The sequence below is a fragment of the Pyxicephalus adspersus genome, chromosome 7, assembly GCF_032062135.1.
Source record: "Pyxicephalus adspersus chromosome 7, UCB_Pads_2.0, whole genome shotgun sequence".
In the NCBI taxonomy this organism is placed as follows: domain Eukaryota; kingdom Metazoa; phylum Chordata; class Amphibia; order Anura; family Pyxicephalidae; genus Pyxicephalus; species Pyxicephalus adspersus.
In genome coordinates, this window is record NC_092864.1 from 19,093,387 (window position 1) to 19,119,510 (window position 26,124).

Genomic DNA, 26,124 nt, shown 5'->3' on the forward strand with positions numbered 1-26,124 from the left:
TATATAGGAAAACTGGATGCCCAGTATAACAATCCCCTGCAACTGGTGAGGTTTTGGTTCATGAAAGGGAAATTAATAAATCTGTTTGTTTGTCATTGGTTTTGACGCTCAAATATTTAAACCCGACATGCTTCTTCCTTGTGCTCAGTAGCGCCATCATTTACAATCCAGTTTCGTATATACAAAGCACTGATAATGAATTGATTGGTAGCCATTATTACCGATAACAGTGCCGGTCATAATTAGGGCAGCATAACCATCCTCCACCAATCATGCCGGAATGTTCTATTTCTATACATAGACCTTTTAAAGCACAGATTTTTATGTAGCTGGAAATGTTCGCCTGCTCTGTAGACATTATGGTGTGATTTCCCAATTATGGAGCGTCAAACTGCTTGAGAATAATAATGGTAATAATATTAATGTATTATAATTACAATTATTACACTGGAGAGTGACAATTCAGATGAAAAGAACAATTAACCTGAACTTGAAAAGGGTTAAATATTTTATATGAAGTGTGTTTGTGTGCATATCATAAACCTACTTAAAGGTTCTACTTAACTCAAAGATTGGGGGGGATTATAATTACAATCAATGAGCAGATTCAGGAGGATTATACCACCACCTGCTGGACAAAATGGATAATGCACCGATATCCTATATACACCACTATAGATCTTTATGTCTGCATCTAAAGACCTCTGATCAAAAATTAAGAATACAAGAATAAGGTGCAGCGTATGAGTCAAATATATTGTATCGTCCTTCAGATCTACTCCAAATCTAATCCTGCCAGCCAAATCAGTGGAACTTAACTTCCTGAAGTATGGGGACTATGCTCCAGCACTTGCATACAGAAATACTACCATCTAAAAAGTGTTTCTCCAATAAAAATACAAAACTGCATTGTACAATATCAACAGAAATATATTAAAACAGTTGTCACAGGGAGAGGGCAGATCTGTTGTTTAAAAATGCCCCCTGCCTTGGCCATAAAATCCTGCCATTTGGAACACTGTGACACTGCAAAACTCTCATGTAGGCCAGTTGTATGTCAATCTGATATAGTCTATTGTGTAAAATAATTAAATCTATATGTGTGTGTGTAATTGATATCCTTTATTGGAAATTCATTAAAATTGAATAGATTTTAAACATACAGAAAGATTTCCCTTCACTTTCTGGTGACAGTGTGCTGCCAGAAAAAGAAATTAGTAAAGATCTCTGAATAAATAAATTGTTAGATTCCCGTTCCTCCTCCTCCACTAGCCCTCTCCACCTTTTTATTGGTGTCCATGTTTCAGATTGTCACCCATTTACACTGCTGGTGAAAGCATTGTCATAGGGACAGAAAGTAAGGGGAATCCCCCCAGTAGGGGCTCTGACAGCAATTATAGCGGAGAACTTTTATATTTAAACATGATGATTAATGGGAAAGTCATGAAACATTTTTTTGTTTTCTGCTTTAGGAAACGTGGGCACCAACATATATTTTATTGGCTATATTTTAAAAAAAAATGTTTCTCTGTGGAGAATATGGGTACTGTAATACATATGGGGTGATCAGAAGCTTCATTCATTTATTGGGGTGACTGTTCACCGCTGAGGACTGTCATTTATGGCGGAGGCCCACTGACTTGCATTACAACCAAGCAGAGTATTGAACAAACTTCTTGTTATCAAAGTAATGACCTCCACAGGTTTCAATAAGTGGTGATCAGATCTGATTTTTTTTTTTTGAATGGCACAAATAATGGTACTGGTATTGGAAACTGAAAAATGGCAATCACACTAAAAAATGCTCCTAATCTTTAAAAACGTAAAATGTGGAAAACAAACACATTACCCATGAAGGGGCCACATATACATGCTGGTGCATGGATAATTATTATAGTACAGTAATAATGTGCAGGAAGTGCAGTGATAATGTTTTAAATACTTATTTTTCTGCACATGTGGATCTGTGGGTGGGTGCACCCCTATGCTATAGAATCACCCTATTGTGTACTTTGCAATCAGCATGTAATACAGTTGCTGCATCAATGTACATAAGGCTCTTCCTCTTCCCATGCACAACACCAAGGCTTTTCATGGAACTCTCTTCTTGGTCTTAATACGCCCTTAAAACTCATCTTTTCAAACTCACCTACCTGTCTTCATTGGTCTCTTAACCCACCAATATTTAAAGAGACACTGTTGCAATATTCCCCTTTTACTGCCTCCAAACATCGCTGATTTTGGCTCTCATACAAAGGTAAAATAATAAAGTGTCTTCTGCATTTAATACTCTGAGTATTGGACACTATGGTCCCTCACTATGCTATAGATTCACCCAACAGCCCATAACTAATGGATGCAATTGAGGTGTAAGGAACAGTGGAGATAACCCCAGAGTGCAAAGAAAGAACCAGTGTTGAAACTATTTGAAAGAAACCCTTTACTGAAATACAAAGGCTCCCATTACTGACCTTCTTCTTATCAGATCACCATACAAGGCAATGGAACAGGCATGTATCTAGTAAAGCCAAAACACCTGACATACCTGTTTGTTCTGGGCTTGCCAGATAGCTAGGTTTTTCAGATGGAGGGCAGCAATGGCAAAATACAGAATCCTTTAAGTATGGTTTTCCCCTAATGATTTCATATGTCTTATTGCAGTCATCTATTTGCTACATTGAACAGATACTTGAAATAAGCTTGTCAAAGTTCCTAAAGACACCACTAGGTGGCAGACTCACTCCTACATAACAGTGTGCTGCTGGAAATCTATTGGAATAATAAAGATCAATGATACAAATTAAAGGGAAAATAAGTGTTTGGGTATATTTTATATAATTGCACAATAATGTTAAAAAGAATTATTTAAAATGATAAAAGAGCTACAGACATTTGTTTAAGCCCATTTAAATGCATAAATGATAAAGCCTGTATCTATTGCAATATACAAAGCAATAGAGGTTAGTGCTCTGCAACACTGCATTGGACTTTCCCCAGGAATACTATGTGCGTGGAGTATGTATATGCATGGATTTCTCAAAAATAATAACAGAGTTTTTTTTTTTACCCCAGGATAACTGTCGCAAAGGAAACCTGCATGAATAAGTATGGAGGTTGCCATTGCTGATCTAGCTTTCTAAAAAAGCTATTTTTCTGGCTATTGTTAAAGTGAACCTGCACTCATATGATGCAGGCAGCCCACAGCCAGTCCTTTACCCTCTGCCTGCCTGTTCTGGGCACAGCTTCCAAAATTCAGCTATTTATTGATACAGCTTCTATAAAATCTGAGTTGCTGAACAAGAAATCAGATCAGGAATTTTAATTTGGTTTTAATCAGGTTGGAGTATTACAGCCAGAATTTTGGAAGGAGGCCATCTGTGGCAAACCCTGTATTTTCTTATAGAATCAAGCATCCTGTTTAAGCCCATTTAAATGCATAAATGATAAAGCCTGTATCTATTGCAATATACAAAGCAATAGAGGTTAGTGCTCTGCAACACTGCATTGGACATTCCCCAGGAACACTATGTGCGTGGAGTATGTATATGCATTCTAAAAAAGCTATTTTTCTGGCTATTGTTAAAGTGAACCTGCACTCATATGATGATTTGTTATGTTGCAGCGTAATTTCCATGGCACTGCTGACTTTGGCTGCCAGATCTGGATTGATACCTGGTAAAGCCACTGCTCATGACAAGCAGAAGCAAAGCCCTTCTACCAACATGGCCACCTACACAGTTCAGAATAAAGCATTTTAATAACTGGGGGAAGATCTGGTGCAGGCAGCCCACAGCCAGTCCTTTACCCTCTTCCTGCCTGTTCTGGGCACAGCTTCCAAAATTCAGCTATTTATTCATACAGCTTCAATAAAATCTGAGTTGCTGAACAAGAAATCAGATCAGGAACTTTAATTTCTGTTCTCAGGTTGGAGTATTACAGCCAGAATTTTGGAAGGAGGCCATCTGTGGCAAACCCTGTATTTTCTTATAGAATCAAGCATCCCCCTCCTATTGTGTGTAAATTCCCCCACCTACCCGATTGTAAGCTCTTTGGGGCAGGGTCCCCTCCTCCTGTATCACTGTCTGTATTAGTTTGTCATTTGCAACCCCTATTTAATGTACAGCGCTGCGTAATATGTTGGCGCTTTATAAATCCTGTTTTTTTATTAATAATAATAATGATAAGTAATGTGGTCTATGCTGGAAATACATGAATAAATGTTACCCATTGCACCCTGATCTCTGATAGGTTTGTAAGTCAGGTTAGTAAAAGCAAGCATTTACGTGATTGCTATAAACAGGAATAATCTATACTCGAGTTCTAATCATTGAAAAATTAATTCCAGCATTTTTCTATCAGTACAGCAGAAAATCTTACCAATGGATCTAAACTGGACTTTGATGTATAAGTTATTATAAATATTATAAATCAAGCCTGCTGCAACCAGTGATTGTACATGACATCAGAAGACTCGCCCGGTCATGTGTGTTTCTGCAAATTGTATGAGGATTTAGAAAGTCACGTTAACCTGCAGCAGATGGGAAATTGTACAGAAGTGAAAGTATGACACATTGCAAGAAAACAAGTTTGGTCAGACGAGAGATGGCTGACCTTTGGGTGTGATTGCTCTGTGCATACTAACCCAAACCTTTATTTCCTTCCCCTTCTAAACCAGAATCTTGAGTAGTACTTACAACTGTTCCAGGGGTGGACTTAGGGGGGGTGCAATGTGTGCACAAGGGCCACAGATTTTCCTCAGCCAACAAGGGCTCCAAATCAGTTCTACACAGGAGCCAGTGTTAGCTATGTCTGCCACTGAACTGTCCCTTTCCCAGTAATAAACCCCAGTTCATGTCATAGGGAATAAGCTGCTGTAAATATTGGAGATCTAGAAGTTACCCGGATGCAAGTGTCATGGAGTTCTTGCAAGAACAGTGCTGAGTATCACTACCCCAGTATAATGAATGCATTGCTTAGATGCTGGGAGTTAGCACATAGCATATACAATACTAATATTGAAATAAGAGATGTCGGTATTGCTTTTATTTCTATTTAGGTACCCGATTAAAGCGGAATTTTATTTTAACGCAATGTAACTATCCCTAACTCACTGAGAAGGATATACAGAAGTCAATATCTATAAAAGTTGAGATATATGGCATGCAGGTCAACAACTGCACCTAATACATTTTACTTTACATTTATTTTTTAATTCTGAAGATGGTCATTGCACTTTTCATATTGTTGTATAGGCAGCTTGACTAAGGCTACATATACACTTTAGATTTTTGTAGTTTAAAACAATCTTTCACAATTGTTTCCAATGACAAAAAAAAAACAGAAAGATGAATGAACAAGCGCCCTTCTGTTCTATGGGAAGGTGAAGGGGGGAGAATGAGCGGGCAGCACCCCACTGTGCTCTCCTCCCTTCACTTCTATTGCAGTTGTTCGTCTTCCATCATTCGTGGACCCACCAGGATGGATCCAATAACAACGTCGGACGGCCGCTGTAAACGTCAAATTCTCGTCCAAGACCTGAGACTCGTATCGGACAAGAATCATCTGATGTGTGTACGTAGCCTAAGATCATGAACAGTCCCATTCCATTGACTAATCCTGGTAAACACTGTATCCGTGATCCATTTGGTTTACTGCTCTAGCACGGCCGTAACTGGACCCCTGGGCATCAAATGGGCCATAGGTTCCTGCCTAGGTTGCCCTGTGGATGCTTCAGCTATGGATTTAGAATGAAACAGATCCATCACCACATTATAATTATATACATTTATTAAAAAGACAAACTATCTTATAAAAAATGAAACACACAATAGCTTACTTAAGTAAAAGTGCACAAAACATCTGTATTTGTTTCCTGGCAAAGTAACACAGGAAATAGTGTCACGGAGCTAAGTAGTTCTCAGGAATTTAAAGAGTGTGATTGTAGGGAGTAGGACTGTAGAAATCCTTTTACTTAGCAGGGGTTATTCACACATATAGTGCAATAACTCCTAAAGACATACCTATAAGTAGGTAAAAATGATAAGAAATCTATTCAGATAACACTATGGGAGCTGACACTGCTTGATTGTTGGGGAAGGTATAGGCATGGGGGTGTAAAGTGTAAGTAAAGGCTTGAGCCTAGTAAAAACCAAGCCATGCACAAGCATAATCTAGGTCTCAATGGCTTGGCAAACCTAGATTATGCCTGTACATATCTGGTCCCAAATATGCGGACAAGCAGTATACCCTGCTCCTCTATATAAATTTTAATAAATACCCTTTAAGAAGAATAATGCCAATGTTCCCAGGAATTCCTGGCCACTTTGCTGCATTTTAGAGTTTTCTAAAAGTTTGGAAGATACGGCACTGCATTCGAAGACATACACACCAAAAGCACAGGTATCAGGCACTTGACAGCAGTCAGTAGAGTCTCTTGAAAGCCAATAAGGCAAATAAAGAGCAGCACGAGATTTTTTTTTAAAACGTGGCAAAATGCTGAACAAACCAACAGGTTCACTTTGATTTCAACCCCTGCAGCAGAACATCTTTACTTTTTTCTTTGGTACTGCTGGGTAGCAGATCATGTGACTCGTTTCCTTTCATTCACCAAGCGCTGTAATAGGGGTGGACGGTGAATGCTCAGACCTGTGTAAGCTCTTACTAGGACTAAGCTGGAGTTCACGGGGGACTTTCATTTTCTGGCACCCATAGAGTGGTAGGCGATCATGTATATAGATTGCTGCAGGGGATAGATCTAAACTGATGTTACCTTGCCGTGTGTAGACAAAGCACAGGTTCACTTTAAGGCCATTTTTTTTTTTTTGCCTCCATGCACTATAATCTCAAAGGTTCTTTCACATGGCATATTCATAGTTGTCTAAATAAAAGCGTCCGGACAAGAGTCAATGAGCTTGAGGCTACAATCATTTACAGCCTGGACAGTACAGGCAGGAGACAGCTCAGGGTAGTATATGCCGTAGTGTCAACTGTGATCCAGTGTTTCCATAAAAAAATGTTTTGTACTTATTGCACGACATGTATAATTGTCCAACACCATACTTCTTAAGTTTTGTTTTTATCCTTTGGTCTTAACCAGCCAGAGAAGCTGAAGCGGGATCTTCTCTTGAGGTTTGGCTCTGGAGTGGTTTGCTTCTGCTGGGAATCTGAAAGAAAGAAGTCCGAATGTTAATTTTCTTATTCCAGTGTGCAACAAACCATGAAGTGCCCTAGCCTCCTGCAGAATGGTGCCATATCCATCTATGGCCTTAAGGCCTTTGTAACAATTTACAAAATGGATATGTTAGCTCAACCACCAACCTGCAGGATTAATGAATTCTGTCTGGGTCACGGTAGCAAACCTGCCCAGAAAAGGTGACCCAATTTAGGTCACAAAATGTAGGGCTACTGGTTTGTATGTGCAGAGAATAATATAGATACAAAGTGCAGCTATCCCATTTACCCCTTTTCCCTGGACTATACATGCCCCCTCCATACCCACCACAGATGCATGATTGCCACATTATAAATGCTGTGGTTCTGCTGGTAGGTGCTCTCTGGGTTGCATTTTTTCATAAAACCCCCAAAATATTCTATGGAATGTCTCCACTTGCCTCACAGCACCATAAAAGTTTTTAAGGCTCTAATGCACAGCTGCAACCAGGACAGCGTTGGATGTTTGCAAACAGTAGAGCCACGGTCAACAGATCTCAGTAAGCAAACATCTCCAGAAAGGCAGAGTGGGTTAGTTTAGGTCAGGGGAAAGGACCAACATGAATAAATCCTGCCTAGATCAAATTTTAAAACATGACTGCTATTGCAGCACTATCCTTGTTTTACCTCTTTCATTGCCATGACATGTGGTGCACTTTATTGGCATTGCAAGTTAATGGTTAATGTTTCCTTTCCCCACATAGACACATAAAAGGGTCTGGGAGAGTAAAAGGAATGCCACAACAAATCATAGAAGAACATTTAATACTGCTGATGGCCGGGTGATTTCTGACCATAGGCTCAGGTCACAAACCTGTTTTTCTTTTGTTCTGCTCGTATTTCTTTGATATCACACCTTATTACTTTAGAATTCTCAGATCTCAATTTACAGGCATGCATCACAGGATTTATTCTTACTTATTATTTATTCTTTTTTAATACTCTGGAAGCAATGGTTGGTATTTTAACACCACTAGTGTTTTTTATATCACCCTATTAGTAAAAGGCAATGCACAAAGGTGACCACATGGGATATCAACCATAAATATACAACTAGCTTCAAGGTGATGATGATTGGTATTATTATGCAGGGTCCATAGCCATGTGATAAGTATCTCTCAGAGGAGCTCACAATTTAATGTACCTAAACAGGGTCTATAGGGAGGCCAATTAACCTACCAGTATGTTGTTAGGATGTAGGAAGATACCCATGCAAACTCCATGTATGCAGAATAAACTTTCTATAAGATAATTAGGTAGTTAGTTAATGGAGCCCTGTATGGTATATGGGAGCAATTATTTCTGATAATAGAAAACATTATAGCTGTGGCCACTTTTTAATCCCACCCCTTGCTGGAAAATTCCAGAGTAATCAAAGAGTTATTAGCTTACTCTTAACCATCATGGTGTATATCTTAACTTTAATTCTGCTTTAGTAAACATAAAAGATATTCGATTTTCCACAGAAAGGAATTCAGACAAGAAATAAAATGCATGCGGATATATGGCTTCTAGTTAATGACTAGCAGACATAGAACACTCACCTGAATGCTTTCTGATCATATTTTCCATCATTTCATCCTCTTCTTTTTCCCTGTAACAAGGTAAACATTAAGTTGAATTATCAATCATTCAGTGTGCTTACCTATTTAGATTTAGCTGAATTATATAAGAGAAAAACTTTATTTTTTATGTTTGAGAGAAAATGGTGAGGGGTTAAGCAATATTCACCTTCAGCCCTGTGTATTTCCTTGCAGAAACTCTTCTATGCCACTAGTTGGAGCTCTACTTCTGGGCTGAATGAGGACCAGCATCATTCAAACCACTGTGCCCAGGCTGTCGTGGTCCAGCCCCCCTAAAGGGACATCTTCACACCAGCCTGGGATCATAGTACTGCAGCACAAAGCATTGCTTATATGTCATTACATGAGTTACATCCTGTCTTGCAGTAAGGGCCACTCATGACCACCACTACTGGAGGAAGAACCAGTGATGTCACTGAAGAGGACCTTTAAAAAAAGGAGTGTGTGCCCTTATTGCAATTGAGGGGTTTGATAATGTAGAGTCAGCTTTAAGTTTATTCTGTGGATATGATACAGAGTACATGACACTTTATTGCTGGGCCTTGTAGTGCAAAGGTGCCACTCATTTAATATAGGGCCACAGGGATATAACTTATTTGTATCCTTAGTTTACACAAAATTCAACTAAATGCTACAAGACCTTTTGCTTTAGTAAATCACCCCCAATAAGTTCAGTCTGACGCTCCTCAAAAGTACTGAAATATAAAAGTAGATGCGGCTCAATAACTTGTCATTCTGGTTTTATTGGTCATTTTATTGTATAGTAAGTAGCAAGTGATACACTAATGGAGAAACTAGTTTACCTTTAGAATGACAAATCTGCTTTAAAATTTAATGGTCAATGCACCCAAAGAACATCAGTCACGTACACGGACAATACAAGTTATTCATGCAAAATTATTAGGGCTTAAAAGATATTAAGCACAACAATGCCTACACATGAAGATTTAGAGAATGCAGTTTTATTAGAAACACTCATACTATGGAGGTGGTCAAGCAAGCTACAAGAAAACTCAATGTGCTGAGTATAGGATAGTTGGCATGATGACCTAGCGCTGCAAGAAATGCCTAGATCACTACTAACTTGCCTTTGCTGGTTGCCCAGAAGAGAAAGGATCACAGTGGCACACTGGCCACATAGAAAGATAAAAGCAACAGGCTTGTGCCACCTTTACTTGGCCTTGGGGTTACCATCATTACATTAAAGAGTAAGAGAACATTTTTTGTGCAGGACAGGGGAAACTTTTCCTACCTAATTCGATCTTCATCCAGACATTCAATAATCTCACTGCGATCATTAACAATGAGCAAGTATTTGTCAAGAAGGTCACTCTCCCTCTTTTTGTCCCTTTCAGATTTCATATGTTCTGGAAAAGACATGGAAGATCATAATGTAGGTTAGGCACATGAAAATAAAGGTTTGAAGTAAACAATACATACATCAGTAAACACAGGGCAACCACTAATGTTTAAAGACAACCCTTAATGTGAAGTTGCAGCCATCCAATTAAAACTTTTGCTACACTGGTACATCCAATGTATTCCCATATACATGATACTAGTACAGTTGCTTCATTTTTCCTATGTATGAATGGCAAAAGATGTATTTTTTTGTTAAATAATATATAGGATGTTGTATATATATATATATATATATATATATATATATATATATATATATATATATATATACACATATACACATACACACACACACATAAGATGATCCCAAACATGCAGTTAGGACAATTTTTAAGGGAAGCCAATTAACCTGTGGTAATGGCATAGGACAATGATAAGGACATTAGATTGTGAGCTCCTTTTAGTAACATGACAATGAACTTTGTGAAGTGCTGTGTAATATCTCAGTGCTATATAAATACAAGTTAATAATAATTCAATAATTCCACACTCATTTAAAAACAAATACAAAGTTTTGGCTGAACATAAAAAGACAACTCTTCCAGTCATGCAACCTGTAGTTATGGTAGATATTTGTCCTTGGAAACGATCTTTCACAATCATTTCCAGACAAACGACTAAAGGATGAATGAATGAGTCATCTGACGTATGTACATAGCCTTATAAATGACTATACAGCTTTGTGGTTTTATTATATTCTACTGTTATAAACACTCATCAAAAATAAAAGTCACCCCTATGACAATCAAACCCTAAGCTGAAACCAAAAGTTTTACCAGCTGCTATGTGAACAATGCAGCCACAGTTAGATGCAGGCGATCTGGACGTGTAATTCTAAAGCTAATCTGTCTTCTAGTGAAAGACACTCCCATATCACTAATTCTTTTCTGTGGTGTGGCCAGTCAGTAGATCATAGTCGAGCTCCGGGGCTTCTAACATAACCCATGCCTGCTCACCACACTTCACATCTATGACTCACGAGCCTTCAGGCCATGTCATGTCAGATCAGGGTTTCTTCCTTCTCACCTGGTTTGCTCATCAGATTACGCAGCTCAGTCTCCACATTCTGCTGTTGGTCCTCCAGAGCCTGCTGCCTGGATCTGGAAAACATTGACAAAACCATTAGAAGTCTGTGTACTTTGTACAAATGTTGAGTGCCAGCCAAGCTACTTTCTTTCAATCAATGCTTGTTTACAAAACCCAGGGCCTGCCAACAAACACACACTCCCTTCCCACTGCTGTTTTTTTGAGCCGTTGAAGAAGCACCAAAACATTGTAAAACTGCATAAGTCTTATGTGTATGAAATGGGGAAAAAACTAGACCAAACAATTCTGAAACAAAACAATGGGCTGTAATAAAGCCTTCTAGTCCAGGCTTGCAGGAGTAGTTATTATCAAAGCCTTGGGGATTCTTCAGACCTGCTTCATGCCCATAAGTATTGTAATAAATACATTCACATTCTGTTATTTCTAGTGATCTCCAGTATAAATGTGGCATTTTATTGTCCTACAGAGCTCTAACAAATATAACTGCAATGTATTGTCATTCATTCTAAATGACACCACACCGCAATTATCCAATAAGAACATACATACAAGAACATATCCTTTTGTTTTATAAAGCTCTCTCTTGTCCCTGTCCCTTTTCATGTCCTTTGCCTCACTCCCTCTACCTCTAAACATACTTTAACCACAAGCATCTTTCATGCAGTCCCATAAGGGGTACTGTCACTCTTCTTTTTCTTCAGCACGGAGGACTGTGGAGTAGGTTTATTGCTACATAGAAGGCACTCCAACATACCGCAATACACTGTGCTGTGATAATACTGTTCTATGTAGCACTAAACTGTAAGCCAAGGCTGCAGGGAGACAATAAGGCCAGGGGGTCACAGCTTGGGGTCACAGCTTGGGATCACAAAGGGCAATCCCATGCAGCTGCCCACGGCTGGCACCTTGCTTGGTCACCAACACCACAGCAGCGGTTCTTAGAGGACCAGCATCTACACATTTGACAGTACTAGTACCACTCAGTGTCACCTCCATTCACTCTCCACAGAGATGCCATACTGGCACCTGGGAGTCTGTGGTTCTCTGGCAGGAAGCAGTAAATGCGCTGCAATATCACGACCACCGTGGACACAGCCTTAAAAAAGGTTTGATCATTCTGAGGGTCATTCAAACCAGAAGAAGGACTGTGCCTAATCTAGATCCAGGACAATAAAAAGAACACGGGCAGATATTTTATCCTAACTATTCTAATACCAACACTTGAAAAAATGAATCTTAGCTTTAATGGTCACAAGTTTTACTGCTCTTATTGATCCAATGCAGCAAATTCCAGGAAAGCAATCAATAATACAACATTTATTGTTTACATCATTTCACTTGAATTCATTTTCCATAATGATAGGAGAAGTAGTTAAACCTATTTTAAACAGCTGCATACAATTCAGATATCAGAGGCTTTTAATTCTGCAGACTCCCAAGAAAGCAATATTGAACTGTGGAAAAGAGACTGATACTTACATGTAATTGAGCTCAGACTCCTGTCTCAGAAGAAGTTGTTTTTCATGGATGAGTTTCAACCAGTCAACCATAAGGAAATCTTCTGATTCATCTGATTAAAGCAAGAAAGAATAAACTTGAACATCATTTGTTTAATCAAGCAGCTACCAAGGATGATATATCCTAAACTATACCTGAAGCAAGCATGGAACTAGTAAACTCTGAAGTGTCAACTGTTCTGCATACTTCCAGGTCAGGTAGAGAGGGCATGATCAGAGAGCGAGGGCATGATCAGAAGGACAACCATAGAGTTGGCAATTATCACCAATGGCAGCTCTTATATTCTTATCCTCACCAACACCCTTTAAACAATTTACAGGTTTCCCTACATTATTTAGGTTCCATTTCATTTATATTAATAATAATAATACAGTAATAACCCACTACTACCCCTAAATGTATTCTGAAATCTTTTTTTCCCACTGCAAAGATATAATATTCCAAGAGAAAGTCAGGGACCTTCTGCTAATATATAAAACATCATTAGAGCCTGCTGCCAGGTTCTAACTAAATTTGCAGGGCATGCAGTAACCGAGCACTGCACTGTCCTGGAAAAGTTGTTCACCCCAAGAGGACCCACTGAACAAACACAACCATATCAGCGCATTGTGTTTTGTTAAGCAGATTCCAATCCTTACTGTCTGGCAGTGGTACTGTTCTACAATCTGACCTGTGGCCTATACAGAAGCTTAAAGCAAAACAATGCTTTTCACCCAGCTTGCTAAAATGTGGGTAACATACATGCGTTTGATGTTACAACATAAAAACAGCAATGATGTACATAGAAACGTTTATCTTTAAATCTTTAACATTGGAATATGTTCGGTAAAAGACAATAAAGAAATTCTAATAGTGTATATACCCTATGCTTCAACAAATACAGAAAAATTGACATCCACATTTTCCAATCCTCTATTAAGGTGCAGCAACACAGCTGAAATCCAGACTTATGGGTGAGCCCCATTATGTGTCCAACACAGCAAAAACGGTTAGTCATTTTTTTTTGTGTAACAGGCCAACATGCATTCCACCTCCAACACCCATGCAAATAGCAGATTATGAGAAGAACCGCAAAATGAGCCCTGTGGAACTATCTGAGGTATTTTAAATTAAACTTTAGGAAATTTATGATGTTAATTGTTGGCACTCTGTCCTTTGGAAGAATTTTACTTCCAGTACAGACTGGACACAGATCAAGAATGTTGACCCTAATAATGACTCACACTATATACAGCAATAAATTATCATACAGTAAATTGAGTCTTGGGTTTTTCCACTTTTAAATTTGATAAGTGACAATTGCCTTAATCCCCTGATCATTAGGTGGTCAGTTTCAGATTCTCAATATCTTACCTCCATCACAGCTGCGCAGTTGCTTCTCCAGCTCTACTCCTCGCTGCTCCAAGGTGTCCAGCTCCTGCTCGATGATGTTCAGCTGTCGCTGGATCTCCTCTTCAGGAATGTACTCTGGACGGAACTGCAAGATGACACAAGACTTATTCACCCTACAAATGCTCCAGACAAAATATGCTCAAAACACATCATCTGTGTATATATTAGGAGAATTTGGCACATCACAATCCAATCATCTGAAAACATGGTTAAACTTTAAAAATCTCTGAAAGAACTGTTTGTGTGGGCACAAAACCCACTTTTGTATTTAGTACATGTGCCTTCATGTTGAAGATAGTATATAGATTATGTATGATAAATAAACAGTTTATAGATACAATCAGATGGAGAAAAGTTTGTGAAAACCTGACCATCACACCTTTATGAGCGTGTTGGATATCCCCTTCCAAAACAAAGCAATGTATGAGCTATTCCAGACACATAGGGCCTGATAGTTTAAAGCTTCCCAAGGCTGGAGAGGATACACTTTCATCAGTGAAGCTGGGTGATCCAGCAAACCTGGAATGGATTTCTTCCTATATTCGTTACCAAATGTTTTCAGTCCTGGACCACATCCATTCCAGTTTTGCTGGATCACCCATCTTCACTGATGAAAGTGTATCATCTCCAATCTTGGTGAGCTTTGATAAATCAGGCCCATTATGCTTGGACATGCTTCCAAGGCACAACTTATACAGAATAGGTAAACCAATTTTCCAGTGTTCATTGCAATCTATGACCCCACTGGGAAGATTTCTCCCAGTGGAGTGAAGCAAATTGTACTAAGTCATATTAGAGGGCTCCGCTCCTATCATGGAGTGTTCTGCAGCGTTACGCAGGAAACACATAGCAGGACATCAAAGCCTCCACATTGAGCCCTATATTTTTTAAATACAAGGTACACTACAGTCACAGTTTGTAGTATTTACTGTTATGTACTGATTTTTCCTATAAATACAAACAAAACAGCACATGAACTAATGCTATATGAACTTGTTTTAGAAAAGACAAACCTTGCTAGGGGAGATCAAATTGTTGTCCTCCATTGAACTCGGACTGGATGGTTTCACTGCAAATGAAAAGGAAAGAACAAATTACTGAAATTTGTTTTGCATGGTTCCATATAGACAACCATAATCCAAAGTCTTTATTTCTGCATGCTGTTTGGTTTCTTAATTTGCCTGTATGATCATATTAGCCCATAATCCTGCCTGAAAGAATAAGAAGTCCTATCCACTTCCTAGAGGCTATTAGGGGTCATTTATTGGTTATGTAGATGTACATATGTGACCACCTTAATGTATATCATTTTACTAGTCTTGACCTTCCCTGGGCCAGTGATAAGACAGTAAAGGAGAAGCGGAGGACTGCCTTAGTCATCTCCATGTCTCTCTACTCCCCCCCTATCAGTGTGTTTTTGTTAGCCTATGAGCACTGCAGCACAACACAGATTGGCACCGTCTGGGGTTTCTTTTTCTCCCAGTCTGAGCTTTGCTATGTCAGGACTACAACACAATAATAGCAAATTACATTTGGATATTTATACTGCTTGCCTTAAAAAAATGATGTATTATGATCTGCATTAACATGTCTGTCTTCTATCTGGGCATTTAGCTTTAAAAAGTTTCCATTGAGCATTTGCCAAAGTATCTGTAAAATGTTTCATAACGTGGGAAAATGTCAAACTGGTTAAAAAGTCATGAAGTAAATTTGGAGGGCCACTGATTATACATACATTCCAGGAAGCATAAAAAATGTAAAATCTCAACTTGTCTACATTTTCCTCTTCCATATATTGCATTGATCAGATACAGATTCCGGTTTCCTTTTTGACTCGAGAGGAAAGAAATAGTTTATTGTTGTATTGCGGAGAATGGAAGTCTTTCCTGTACTCAGACAAAATACTTGCAAATATCCAACAACAGAAAAGAAGTGTTTACAGAGCCGTTGGTGGAACATGTAGAGAAGAAGAATGATCACGTATAACATTGATGGGATTGAATTAGACTCTGGAGTGACATAGCTACCAATGAGAATAATGCAGCAAAATGCAAACATTATGCATTGGAAAACATCTGAATGTAATGCAGCCAGACGCTGTACTAGTTGGCCCCTACCATGTGTCCAGGGTTAAGAACTGCCAATACCATGGTGTATGGGATCATGTAGACACAGGGCAAAGTGTAAATCATATAGATCCTCCTTCATCACTGTCCAACTTACCTTTTACCTAAAAAAACAGCAGGCAGTCTGGATTCAGGGTGAGAACCTTGTTTCATACTTGAGGACTCCACACCGGACAGGATTGTTAGTTTTCCTTACTCTAAGGAAGGACATGAGTGCCTAAAGGCTTAAGATGTGCGATTTTATAACTGCAATTTAAAAGTTGCAAAAGAGGATGTACAAAAGACAAAGTGTACCTACAGTTTTTTTTAGGTTTGGTTTCAGTGTGAAAGATCTAAAACCCATTCAGGGCAGATTCACCAACTCTGTATGTTATTGGTATGGCAAGCAAGGGAAAATGTAAAATGTGAGTCATCAATCCACGAAGAAATTGAAAATCTTCAGCAAATCTCTCCACAGTCAAGGATTTCCCCGACTTTTCAGAGATTTACTCGATTCTTGTGTCTATGGCACAGGAACCAAAGGGAATTTCAGTGCAACACATCCAGTAAAAAAAAAAAAAAAAAAAAAACTTTTTCTTGTTACCCCTTCTCTGTTCTATCCAAAATTAAAATAAAATAGAATTTCAACTCTCATGCCTAAAATGAAAGTAAAGTACATTGTATTGAGCATTTATTTTACATTGCAGTGTTTGCCTTGTTCATTGTTTATGCTGGTCTTTCCCATGTCTGTCGTTGCCTAAAATGCAAATTTGTAAATTCACCATTAGAGGAGGGAAAGCTTTTTCAATGGTTCCACCTAACAGTTTATAAAGTATTAAGATATCAATCATACAGGGAGTGCACTGTTTTTATTGTTCTTATCGGCCAGCAAACTTTAAACCCTTGTACAGAGGCTTGATAATTGTTGTTTGGAATAATCAATGGTGACTGTTTCAGGGGAAAGTTTGTGGAGCAATTGCACTGGGCAGCTCTATTACTGCCATGTAAATGTGGTGTAAAATGCTGCAACTCTAGAATATGTTCTATTGCTTCAGAATGCTGCAAACACTACACATCAATGTAATGCGTTTACCAAACCACGCACATCAACACAATTTGTTAAAAAAAAACAGATGTCAAGGCAAATCTACTCGAATGTGCAAAAACATCTGCTAAATGCGAATGTTGTATAAATCCAACAAAGGACTAAAAGGCTTTCATTCCAGCGTACAACATAGCTGCACTAGAATCACTTGCAGCCTATTTTCTGAATAAGGTTGAGGTGCAGTTACCGTTTCTTTATGCCAGTGAACCAGCTAAAGTACCTTCTACTCATGGCAGACAGAGAATAAATGGGGGTGACAGTGACCAGTGCAGTACAGTGCAGTACCGCTTACTGACAAACACTGTTTAATCTGCAAACGCTGGTCCTTTAAGAACTACTTGGTCACTTCCACCACAGGGCTGGTTCTTCCACAAACAGCCCTGTGGCTGTCAAAGTACCAGCTGTTTGGAGCCATGCAGGATAACTCGATCCTGAGGCAGACCTGATCCTGCTCTTATTGTTTAAAATATGGCCCCTTGTACTGGTACTCAAGAACCCACATCCTGTCTCTCTGGTTCCCGTCACATCTGCTGTTTCAATTTTCTAGCGGTCCCGGTAGGAAATGTTTGCGGGGGATATCGCCAGTTCCTAGAACTCTAAAGTTCTATCATTCTCTTCTAATTGTAAATTCAAACTTTTCATGTAACATATTTGAACAGTGTCTACTAAGTGATGTAAAACCATAAACGATCTTGTGCTAAACAAATGAAATAACACATGCCAAAACTCTATGAATAAGACTCAGGAACCTGTTCTTCATGGAGACCGGCCAGACATTGATGAATGAATTATGAAACAGAAAGACATTAGCTAAAAGCCCAAAGGCATTTAGCACTTGTCATTGTAGTTTAACATATAACACAAGACTAGACTACTCATTTTGTTCATCCTGTTAAAAAAGCTTGTGAAAAAAAAGAAAAAAAAGTTGTGTGTTCTGGGTGAAATAAGAGATACAATATATATGCTGCGGGGCTCCTCCAACCAGGCTGTATAATAATGTCAAGGTCAACTTTTCTGCTGGGGTTTAAATGCATACTGGCATGAGCTACACATATGGGGAAAAATTGTTATCAGTAATTTTGGTTCACCTTCTCACCCAATTTCAATACATTTATTCAGGCAGTGACAGAAATTGTGCCAGAAATAGAAGTCATTGCTTCTACTACCCTTGCCCTATAATTCAGGAAACAACCTGGACCTAACTGCTGCCTTTCATTAATACTTTAAAAAAATACTAATAAGTATTTTTCCTATTTTTTTCTAATCTGGCTGGAAAGAAGCTGTAGGTGGGTGGCAGCCCCTGTATTGTGACCCAACTTTTCAGTAATAACCCAAAAACAGCCCGGTGGGTACTGAAAAGCGCTGGGTGGTGCGCCCAGCTAAAAGGGGCTGATTAATACTAATAATATAATTAGGTTCTTTTAGTGGATTATTACTTGATTTAAAAGGCCATGCAAAGCACAATATATTTATATATATATATATATATATATATATATATATATTTGTTCGTAATCTACACATTGAAACTACAAATCAGTTACTTACTGTTGGAGGCAAGTGTAGATAGAAAAGGCCTTACTGAGAACAAAACTACATTGTGTGTACGGTTTACTTGGCTGTCCAGAACCCATAGAGGAGTGGCCCTGCATGCTATCAGATACGGATAGCAAGTAAAAGTTGTTACAACTGAAAGATTCCTTGGTGGGCATCTGTGAAGCATGTGATTACATACAATACAATCCCAGGAAGATTATTAGTTTAGATGGGAAGTTCACTGTACTAACAGCGAATCGAACGTTCTGTTTATTTATGGATATTTGTGGCCCCGCCTGATATCTCTTCCCCATTCTGCCACCAGCCTATGTGTACTGTGCTGCATGATCGTTCATTGAGGGACAACACTGGCATATGGCAAAGGATCACAGTTAATCATCCAAACAAACCCATCAGGATCAATCACTTTTTATCAATGAAAATGACTGTAGATAATCTGCCATGGTTGCTAGTCTCTGTAGTGTCCTCTCCCATAACAGACTCATTCATACATAAGGCATTATGTTTTCTGGTATACTGGAAGAACTTTAATTTAGCAAATTTAATACCAATACCTACTTGGAATTTCCCTTTTTTAAAGAATGTTAAAAACGAGGTCACCAATAAAATGTATTATTAAACAGAATTTTTATAGCGCCAACATTTTACGCAGCGCTGTACATTAAATAGGGGTTGCAAATGACAGACTAATACAGACAATGATACAGGAAGAGAGGACCCTTCCCCGAAGAGCTAGTAGGTGGGGGAAAGCCTTTAAATCTATTCACTATAGATTTCCTTTAAGAAAATCTTCTTTTAAAGGAAGTCAGGGGTAAATATAAATAAATGAGCTCTAAATTTAGCTGTTAGGTGTAAAGGTTGGAGAAACACACCTGACAAAATGACTTTCTACTGCCTGTGTCATTAGTGTGACTCAGAGAGGAGCGGCACACATTGTGTAACTTGTCCCCCTGTTGGGATCATATGCAGCACTGACACAATGTTTATATCTCACACATTCCTCTGTTCGCACTGCATGAGAGTTATAAATACCACGTGTGCAGCAAGTTTAATTATCACTGCTGGGAACTACAGGAAAGTTTTATTAAATCAAAATAGCTCATGGGTGTTTGGGTGGGGAGGTCACTGGCTTGTAATATGTGCTGAAACTGCCCCGAGGACAAATCGTCTGCAGAGCTCTGCCTACCATTGTAAGGTCTATTCTTCTGACATGACAAGTTTATGTCAATGGAGAAGGCAAGGGAGCCTGGAGATAGAGGCGGAATGGACTTATTAAAGTGAAAAAACAATATGGACAGATCTTGTAACTTGCCTGACACGTTCTGTCTATTGCTTTGTGATCTGTTTTATCCATTTATGCCTGAGTCGGAGTTCAGCTTTTAACAGAAGACTGCCCATCTGATACACACTTATTTCTTGACATTCAATGGAAAAGAAATATGCTGCTACTACCTGGTAAATAGAACTGCACACCATTGCCTGCTGCCTATGAGCGGGGTGACCAGTCACCTCACTGCTTCTCGTATTGTGTCTTGGAGCAGTGTTTCTCATCCAGGGTCTTTGGAATCCTAAGGTTCCTTCAGAGGTTGCTAGGGGTTCCTTGAGTATAGAGCAGTTTGTGCCTCTCAGGCCAGTTATCACTGACAGCAATGATCTTTTAGCTATCTGTATGGGTGGCATTCATCCCATGCAATGTAAGATGCATGCTTCCCACCTATTACCAAGCTAATGTACTGTGAGATGTGGAGGTTGTTTTATTTTCTTGAAGCATTTCCCCAAGACCTGAACAATATTTTAAGGATGCGAAAGGATGAGAAAGGCTGGAGGATTTAAAGCACAGTTCTACTCAGAGATTAGCCTGATTGATATGTTTACAGTAACCATTTAAAAAAATTCAATCCACCCATATATATATATATATTACTGATGGGTAGTTGAATACCCTCAGATTTTTGTTGCATAGTGAATATGGCAACATGATCCCCCCCCAATTCATTTTCCCCACCTGCCATATCCCATAGGTGGGTTTATCATTCTTGTGGGACTGAAGAACAAGGGTAGACTGTATGAGGGGTCCTATAAATCTGGTAGTGGCTAGGTCATGAGGTTCTTGAGGTCCTCAAGAAATGTTAAAGCTGGGCTCCAGGCACACAAAAGGATTATCATAAGGATCTACCTGAATTTGACATGTTATCAGCCATTTTCACCCACCTGTAAAGCACATATGCCAGGCTGCTTTTTCCAGATAGATAGAGGCTTCCCATGCAGACCTGACCTAGAGGTTTGCACTTACCAGAAAGGGTATCTTTGTTCTTGTCTTTACTGTTGGCAGGGTCATAATTTGTCCAATGGGACCGCCACATTGGTGCCTGTTCTTCATTATTCACACTGCGGTCTTGCCACTTTTGCTCAGGTTTGGGCCAATCGTTAATCAAGTCTATTTTTGCTGGTAAAAGTTTTCTTCTTGGTGGTGCTGCATTGGTAGACTCTAAAAAGAGGAAAATGCAAAACACAGTTTAAGGATCATACATAGACATTTAAACTGAGTACAGCTAAGCTTAACCCCCATAATACTTGGAGGCTTGTCCACCCATTTTCTCCCCACCCTACCTCCCCCTCTGCTAACAATTTTTGCCTCGGAAAGTGCATAAATGTATCAAATATCAAAGTCCTGTAGTTGTATATGTTCCTTTTTACCACAGATACAGTTATACACACTCCCAACCTGTTTGATGGCATGTGTCATTTGCATATCAGGCAAGTCACAGGGCTAAAACTCTTAAATGTCTAGACAAGTTTAAAAAAAAAAAGGAAGGTAAAAATAAAAAGTTATAAAATACATCTGCACAGTTGTAATAATCTAATATAATCAAATCTTGCAGCACAGTGCAGTAGCATCTTGTAAAATCTGGGCTACATAGAATTCCCTGATGGCATCCTCACCTTGGCACCGAAGGCAGAAGTAAGGATAAGAAAAATGTACGCAAATTAAACTTTTGTCCCACAGGTGCTTTTTACTAACAAAATTTTGCATGATCCACTTTAGGAAACCCATAAAAAGCAGCAGTTCTCAAAACTTGGTGTCAGTTTCTTAGTATGTCCCCTTTTGCAGTTCTTTATTTTTAATACTTTGAGAACTTCTGCGCCCCAAACTATTTAGAGAAAGTAATTAGCCTAGCCTGGACAGGGATTCAAGCTCCAAAATAGATCTGGGGGTCTATGGCAGTAATTGATTCTCCACCGGGGAATGTTTCAGGGAATGCCAAATTCACCGTTTTTTATAAAGAGCCTTTAGTGTTTACATATGCTTCAGCCTTCTACAATCTTTCTGTTGTGTAATATTATCAGCCTGCTGGCATCTTATGTAAATAAAGTCCAATTAATAAATGGGCTACAAGAGAAGGAATATTCCAGGTCACTGTTGATGACTCAGTCCAATATTTGCTTTTCTACATCCGTTTCTTGCTGCAGATGGACAGAAGTGTTTGTACACAGCCAACGTAAGGCTGCAACAGAACATGTATGGTCTAATAAAACATGCCTAAGAATGTAGCAGCAACAACCACTTTAAAAAGAAACTAAACACAACTTGAGGTTTACTCTTACATGAAGAACGACACCACTGAATAACAACCCTCATGCTCACACTTTATTAGACATAACCTTGTTTTATCAATTACAATGCCAGCAGAAGAGAAAAAGAAAGCACGCAAGTAAAAGGCTTTTCAACCAAGACGTCAGAACATGTTTTGCAAGAGGTACATGCTGGCACAGGATCACAGATGTGTTTTTTGGAAGAACACCCAATATAACATTCCAATAGAACTGGATTGCTAGGGGAAGATATGCATCCCTTTTAGAAATGTAAGAAGATGAGTGATAATGGTTGTGTGACATGCCATCCAAAGATCACAGCAAGATGCAAAACTAGAAATGGAGTGCCAATGCCAAACCGCTTTTTTCTAATACAAAATATGCTATACTGCATTGCCGCCCTTCACAGACCAATTAGGCCAAATATATTGGTGATCCCGTGGTGCAGTGGAGAAAAGAGAAGACACGGATATCAGACTTTCTAAAACAATAATAAAAATGTTACAGTAATATGTAATCAAGGTGTGTATACAGCTTTTTGTTCAGTGTTCGGCTTAATTGGATAAGCCTGTCCAAAACTAATATTTTAGTTCTGGGTGTGTTAACACCTCTGCCCACCTGCTGCATGATCTAGAAAGCCTCCATCTTTTTTCATTCTAATGAATAAAGTATCAGTGAGTTTTGGCTTTGGAATTGTTGGGATGGCCAGCTGAAGCTCCAGTACAATATCTTTTATCATCTTATATCTTTTATACCTATTTATAGGGGAGATATGATCACCCTGTATAAATATATAAGCGGTGGATATGGAGAACTCTCTTCCCAATTATTCACTTTAAGATTAATACAAAGAACAAGAGGGCACTCTTTGTGTCTGGAGGAAAAGAAGTTTAAGCTCTGGATAAGGAAGTGATTCTTCACTGTAAGGTCTGTGGAATCAGCTCCCTCAGGAAGTTTTAGCAACTACTATAGATTGCTTTAGGAAAAAGCTGGATGCTTTTCTAAAAGCACAGAATATAACTGGGTATTAGGGAGTAAAGTAAAGATAGCAGAGACTGTTGATCCAGGGAACATTTGATTGCCTCATGGAATCAGGAAGGAATTTTTCCCCTGTTGGAGCAAATTGTACCAGGGTTTTTTTTCCTTCCTCTGGACCAACTATGTCTTATAGGGTTTTATATCTGGAATATGTTTATTTCCTTAGTGGTTGAACTTGATGGACTTATATATACTATATATATCCGTGTCCTCAAGAAATGTGAAACATTTAACACGTGCCTTTTTAATGTACAGTGCTGCGTAATATGTTGGTGCTATAAAAATCCTGTTAATGATAATAATAATGTCCCACATCCACCAGTCTACAGTAGATATAGCAATAACAGGTTTTGGTGAATTAGGCTCCAAGAACCATCAGTTCTTAAATTAGGTCACAGCAGATTGTGCCAACTTTCAACAAATGCTTGGGTGAACATTTGGGTTAAGTAGACAAAAGAGCTACCAGCACCCCTTGTGAACAACAAATACTCTTCAATGTCTTCTTTCACACGCATGCAGGAGCAAAACACACAAGTACTAAACATGCAACACTGCACATACAATGACATATTCAAACACAAGTTCATTCCTATCCAACCAGCTCACCACTACTGCCTCTGTCAGATGACCGAATGTTCAATATTAATCTTTTTCTAAAACGATGGATATAAACACATTGAACAATGAAAACTTTGAGGCAGTATTATCCAAGAAAAAAATAATCTTACATAGTAATAAATAGATTTGCAAAGCATTTGTAAACTTAAAGTAGATTTATATATTTTATACCTATAGAGAAACCCATTTGCAGTAAAGTTGTTGTGCCCAGAATATTTAATACCATTACAGACCATTTGTCTATTCATATGTAATAGAAAATTGATAATACTACAGTGCCTACACGGGGCTGTATCCTCTAAGCTGGGTTTTATGTACAGAAATGTTATTTGGTATTGGAAAAGCCAACTCTTAGGTAATCATAATCTACTTAGATTTCAAACATGTAAGATTTAATATTTATTTGTAAAGCGATAGCATTCGTCTGTGTTCTTTGGGCAGACAGAAACTGGAGCTGGCCATGTACAAAATTGTATTGACCTTCAGCAGCATCACACTTTACATAAAAGCATTATGAGGTTCCTCTAACAATCTCTTCTTATTGTTTCTTTTTGGTTGGGTGTCAGAATTCCAAATAAAGGTCAAATACAGTATAACTCAACAATATAAATTGAAAAAAGGAGCAACTAAGGGATTACCTTGGATGGAGTTCAGTAAATTAATATGTTGGAACAGTGGGACTGCAAAGATATTTTATACACTTATTCTTCACTCCACACAAACCAATCCCTTTTTAACAGAGAATTTCTTTAAATATCTCCAAGTTCCATTAGAAGCAAATATTAAATAATTGGGAAGGGAATGCCTTTTTTACAATCAATCTTCCCACTGCCATGTCCAGAAACAAGATATTCTAAATTTAAACAACTGATGGACAAACAGCAAAAATTTAGGGTGCATTGATGTTAGCTTATTCATGGGAAATATACTCATATTCTTTGCCTTAGGAGTAAGCTCCAATGTAAGGAATTTAACATGGAACTCAAAGCTTATCGGTATCTAGACATGGCTTTGGCACTTTTTTTTGTAATTGTACTACAGGTTTAAAAGGTTAAGGGTCTGTGGTCAGTGCCAAAACATACATAGAGGTATGTACTGGACAAGAAATGGCATGGTGAGTGCAGGTATACAATATTAAACCAAGCTAAGCCATTTGAGGAAAGTGAAGTCTTTAAGTTCATGTTATTTGCTATATAGGTGTCTCACTGCAACCAAAACACTCAGAGATTACTATATGAGGGACACTGTTCACATCGGACAGCATAATCACATCCACCAACATTTACATGTGACCAGCATTCTTTTACCTGTGGCTCCCTTTACTGGTGTGGCAGGGGTTGTCACAGATGGGACTGGTTTATTCTCTTTCTCAGCAGGGCCTGGTGAGATGGTCACAGTGACAGTAGTAATGGTTGGCTGTTTCTTCTGTGTGCTGGTGGTCTCCTTTTCTTTTGTAGCTGGTTTTATTTCAAGCAGAGGTCTGTGCAGAAACATTGCACTATTAGCAAAACAACATGGCAGTCCTCAAATAATGACATTAATATCAGATTTTGCAACTTTAAGGATATGTACATATTAAATATAAAACACCCACCCTCCATTAACCTAATCAAATACCCTCCTTTTACCCAGACATATGCGTACATCCATCCCACCACTTGCAATGTTAACACCTTCTGGTAAAACAATTCTTTTTAATAACAGTGCCTGGGCACTCAATAACCTTTAACTTTTTGTGACTGTTTCTTCTAGAGACAGTCCAATAGAAAGTTTGAAGGATCTAACAGAGATGCAGAACATAGCCAGGAGAAATAGGATTTGGGTCAAAAAAGTGTGCCTGGGCACTGAATAACCTTTAACTCTTTGTGACTGTTTCATGTAGAGATGGTCCAATAGAAAGATTGAAGGATCTAACAGAGATGCAGAACATGGCCAG

General features: G+C 38.6%; 1 protein-coding gene across 1 annotated transcript in view; it reads right to left on the reverse strand.

Moving 5' to 3' along the window:
• Positions 1-5,769: 5,769 nt before the first annotated feature.
• MICALL2 (MICAL like 2) overlaps positions 5,770-26,124 on the reverse strand; it is a 54,196-nt gene continuing 33,841 nt past the window's right edge. The window contains 9 exon segments of the mRNA XM_072417754.1: positions 5,770-7,163; positions 8,754-8,803; positions 10,045-10,159; positions 11,241-11,314; positions 12,741-12,831; positions 14,133-14,256; positions 15,185-15,240; positions 21,232-21,426; positions 25,496-25,668. Of these exon segments, the coding sequence (XP_072273855.1) occupies positions 7,063-7,163; positions 8,754-8,803; positions 10,045-10,159; positions 11,241-11,314; positions 12,741-12,831; positions 14,133-14,256; positions 15,185-15,240; positions 21,232-21,426; positions 25,496-25,668 (979 nt within the window). The 3' untranslated portion in view covers positions 5,770-7,062.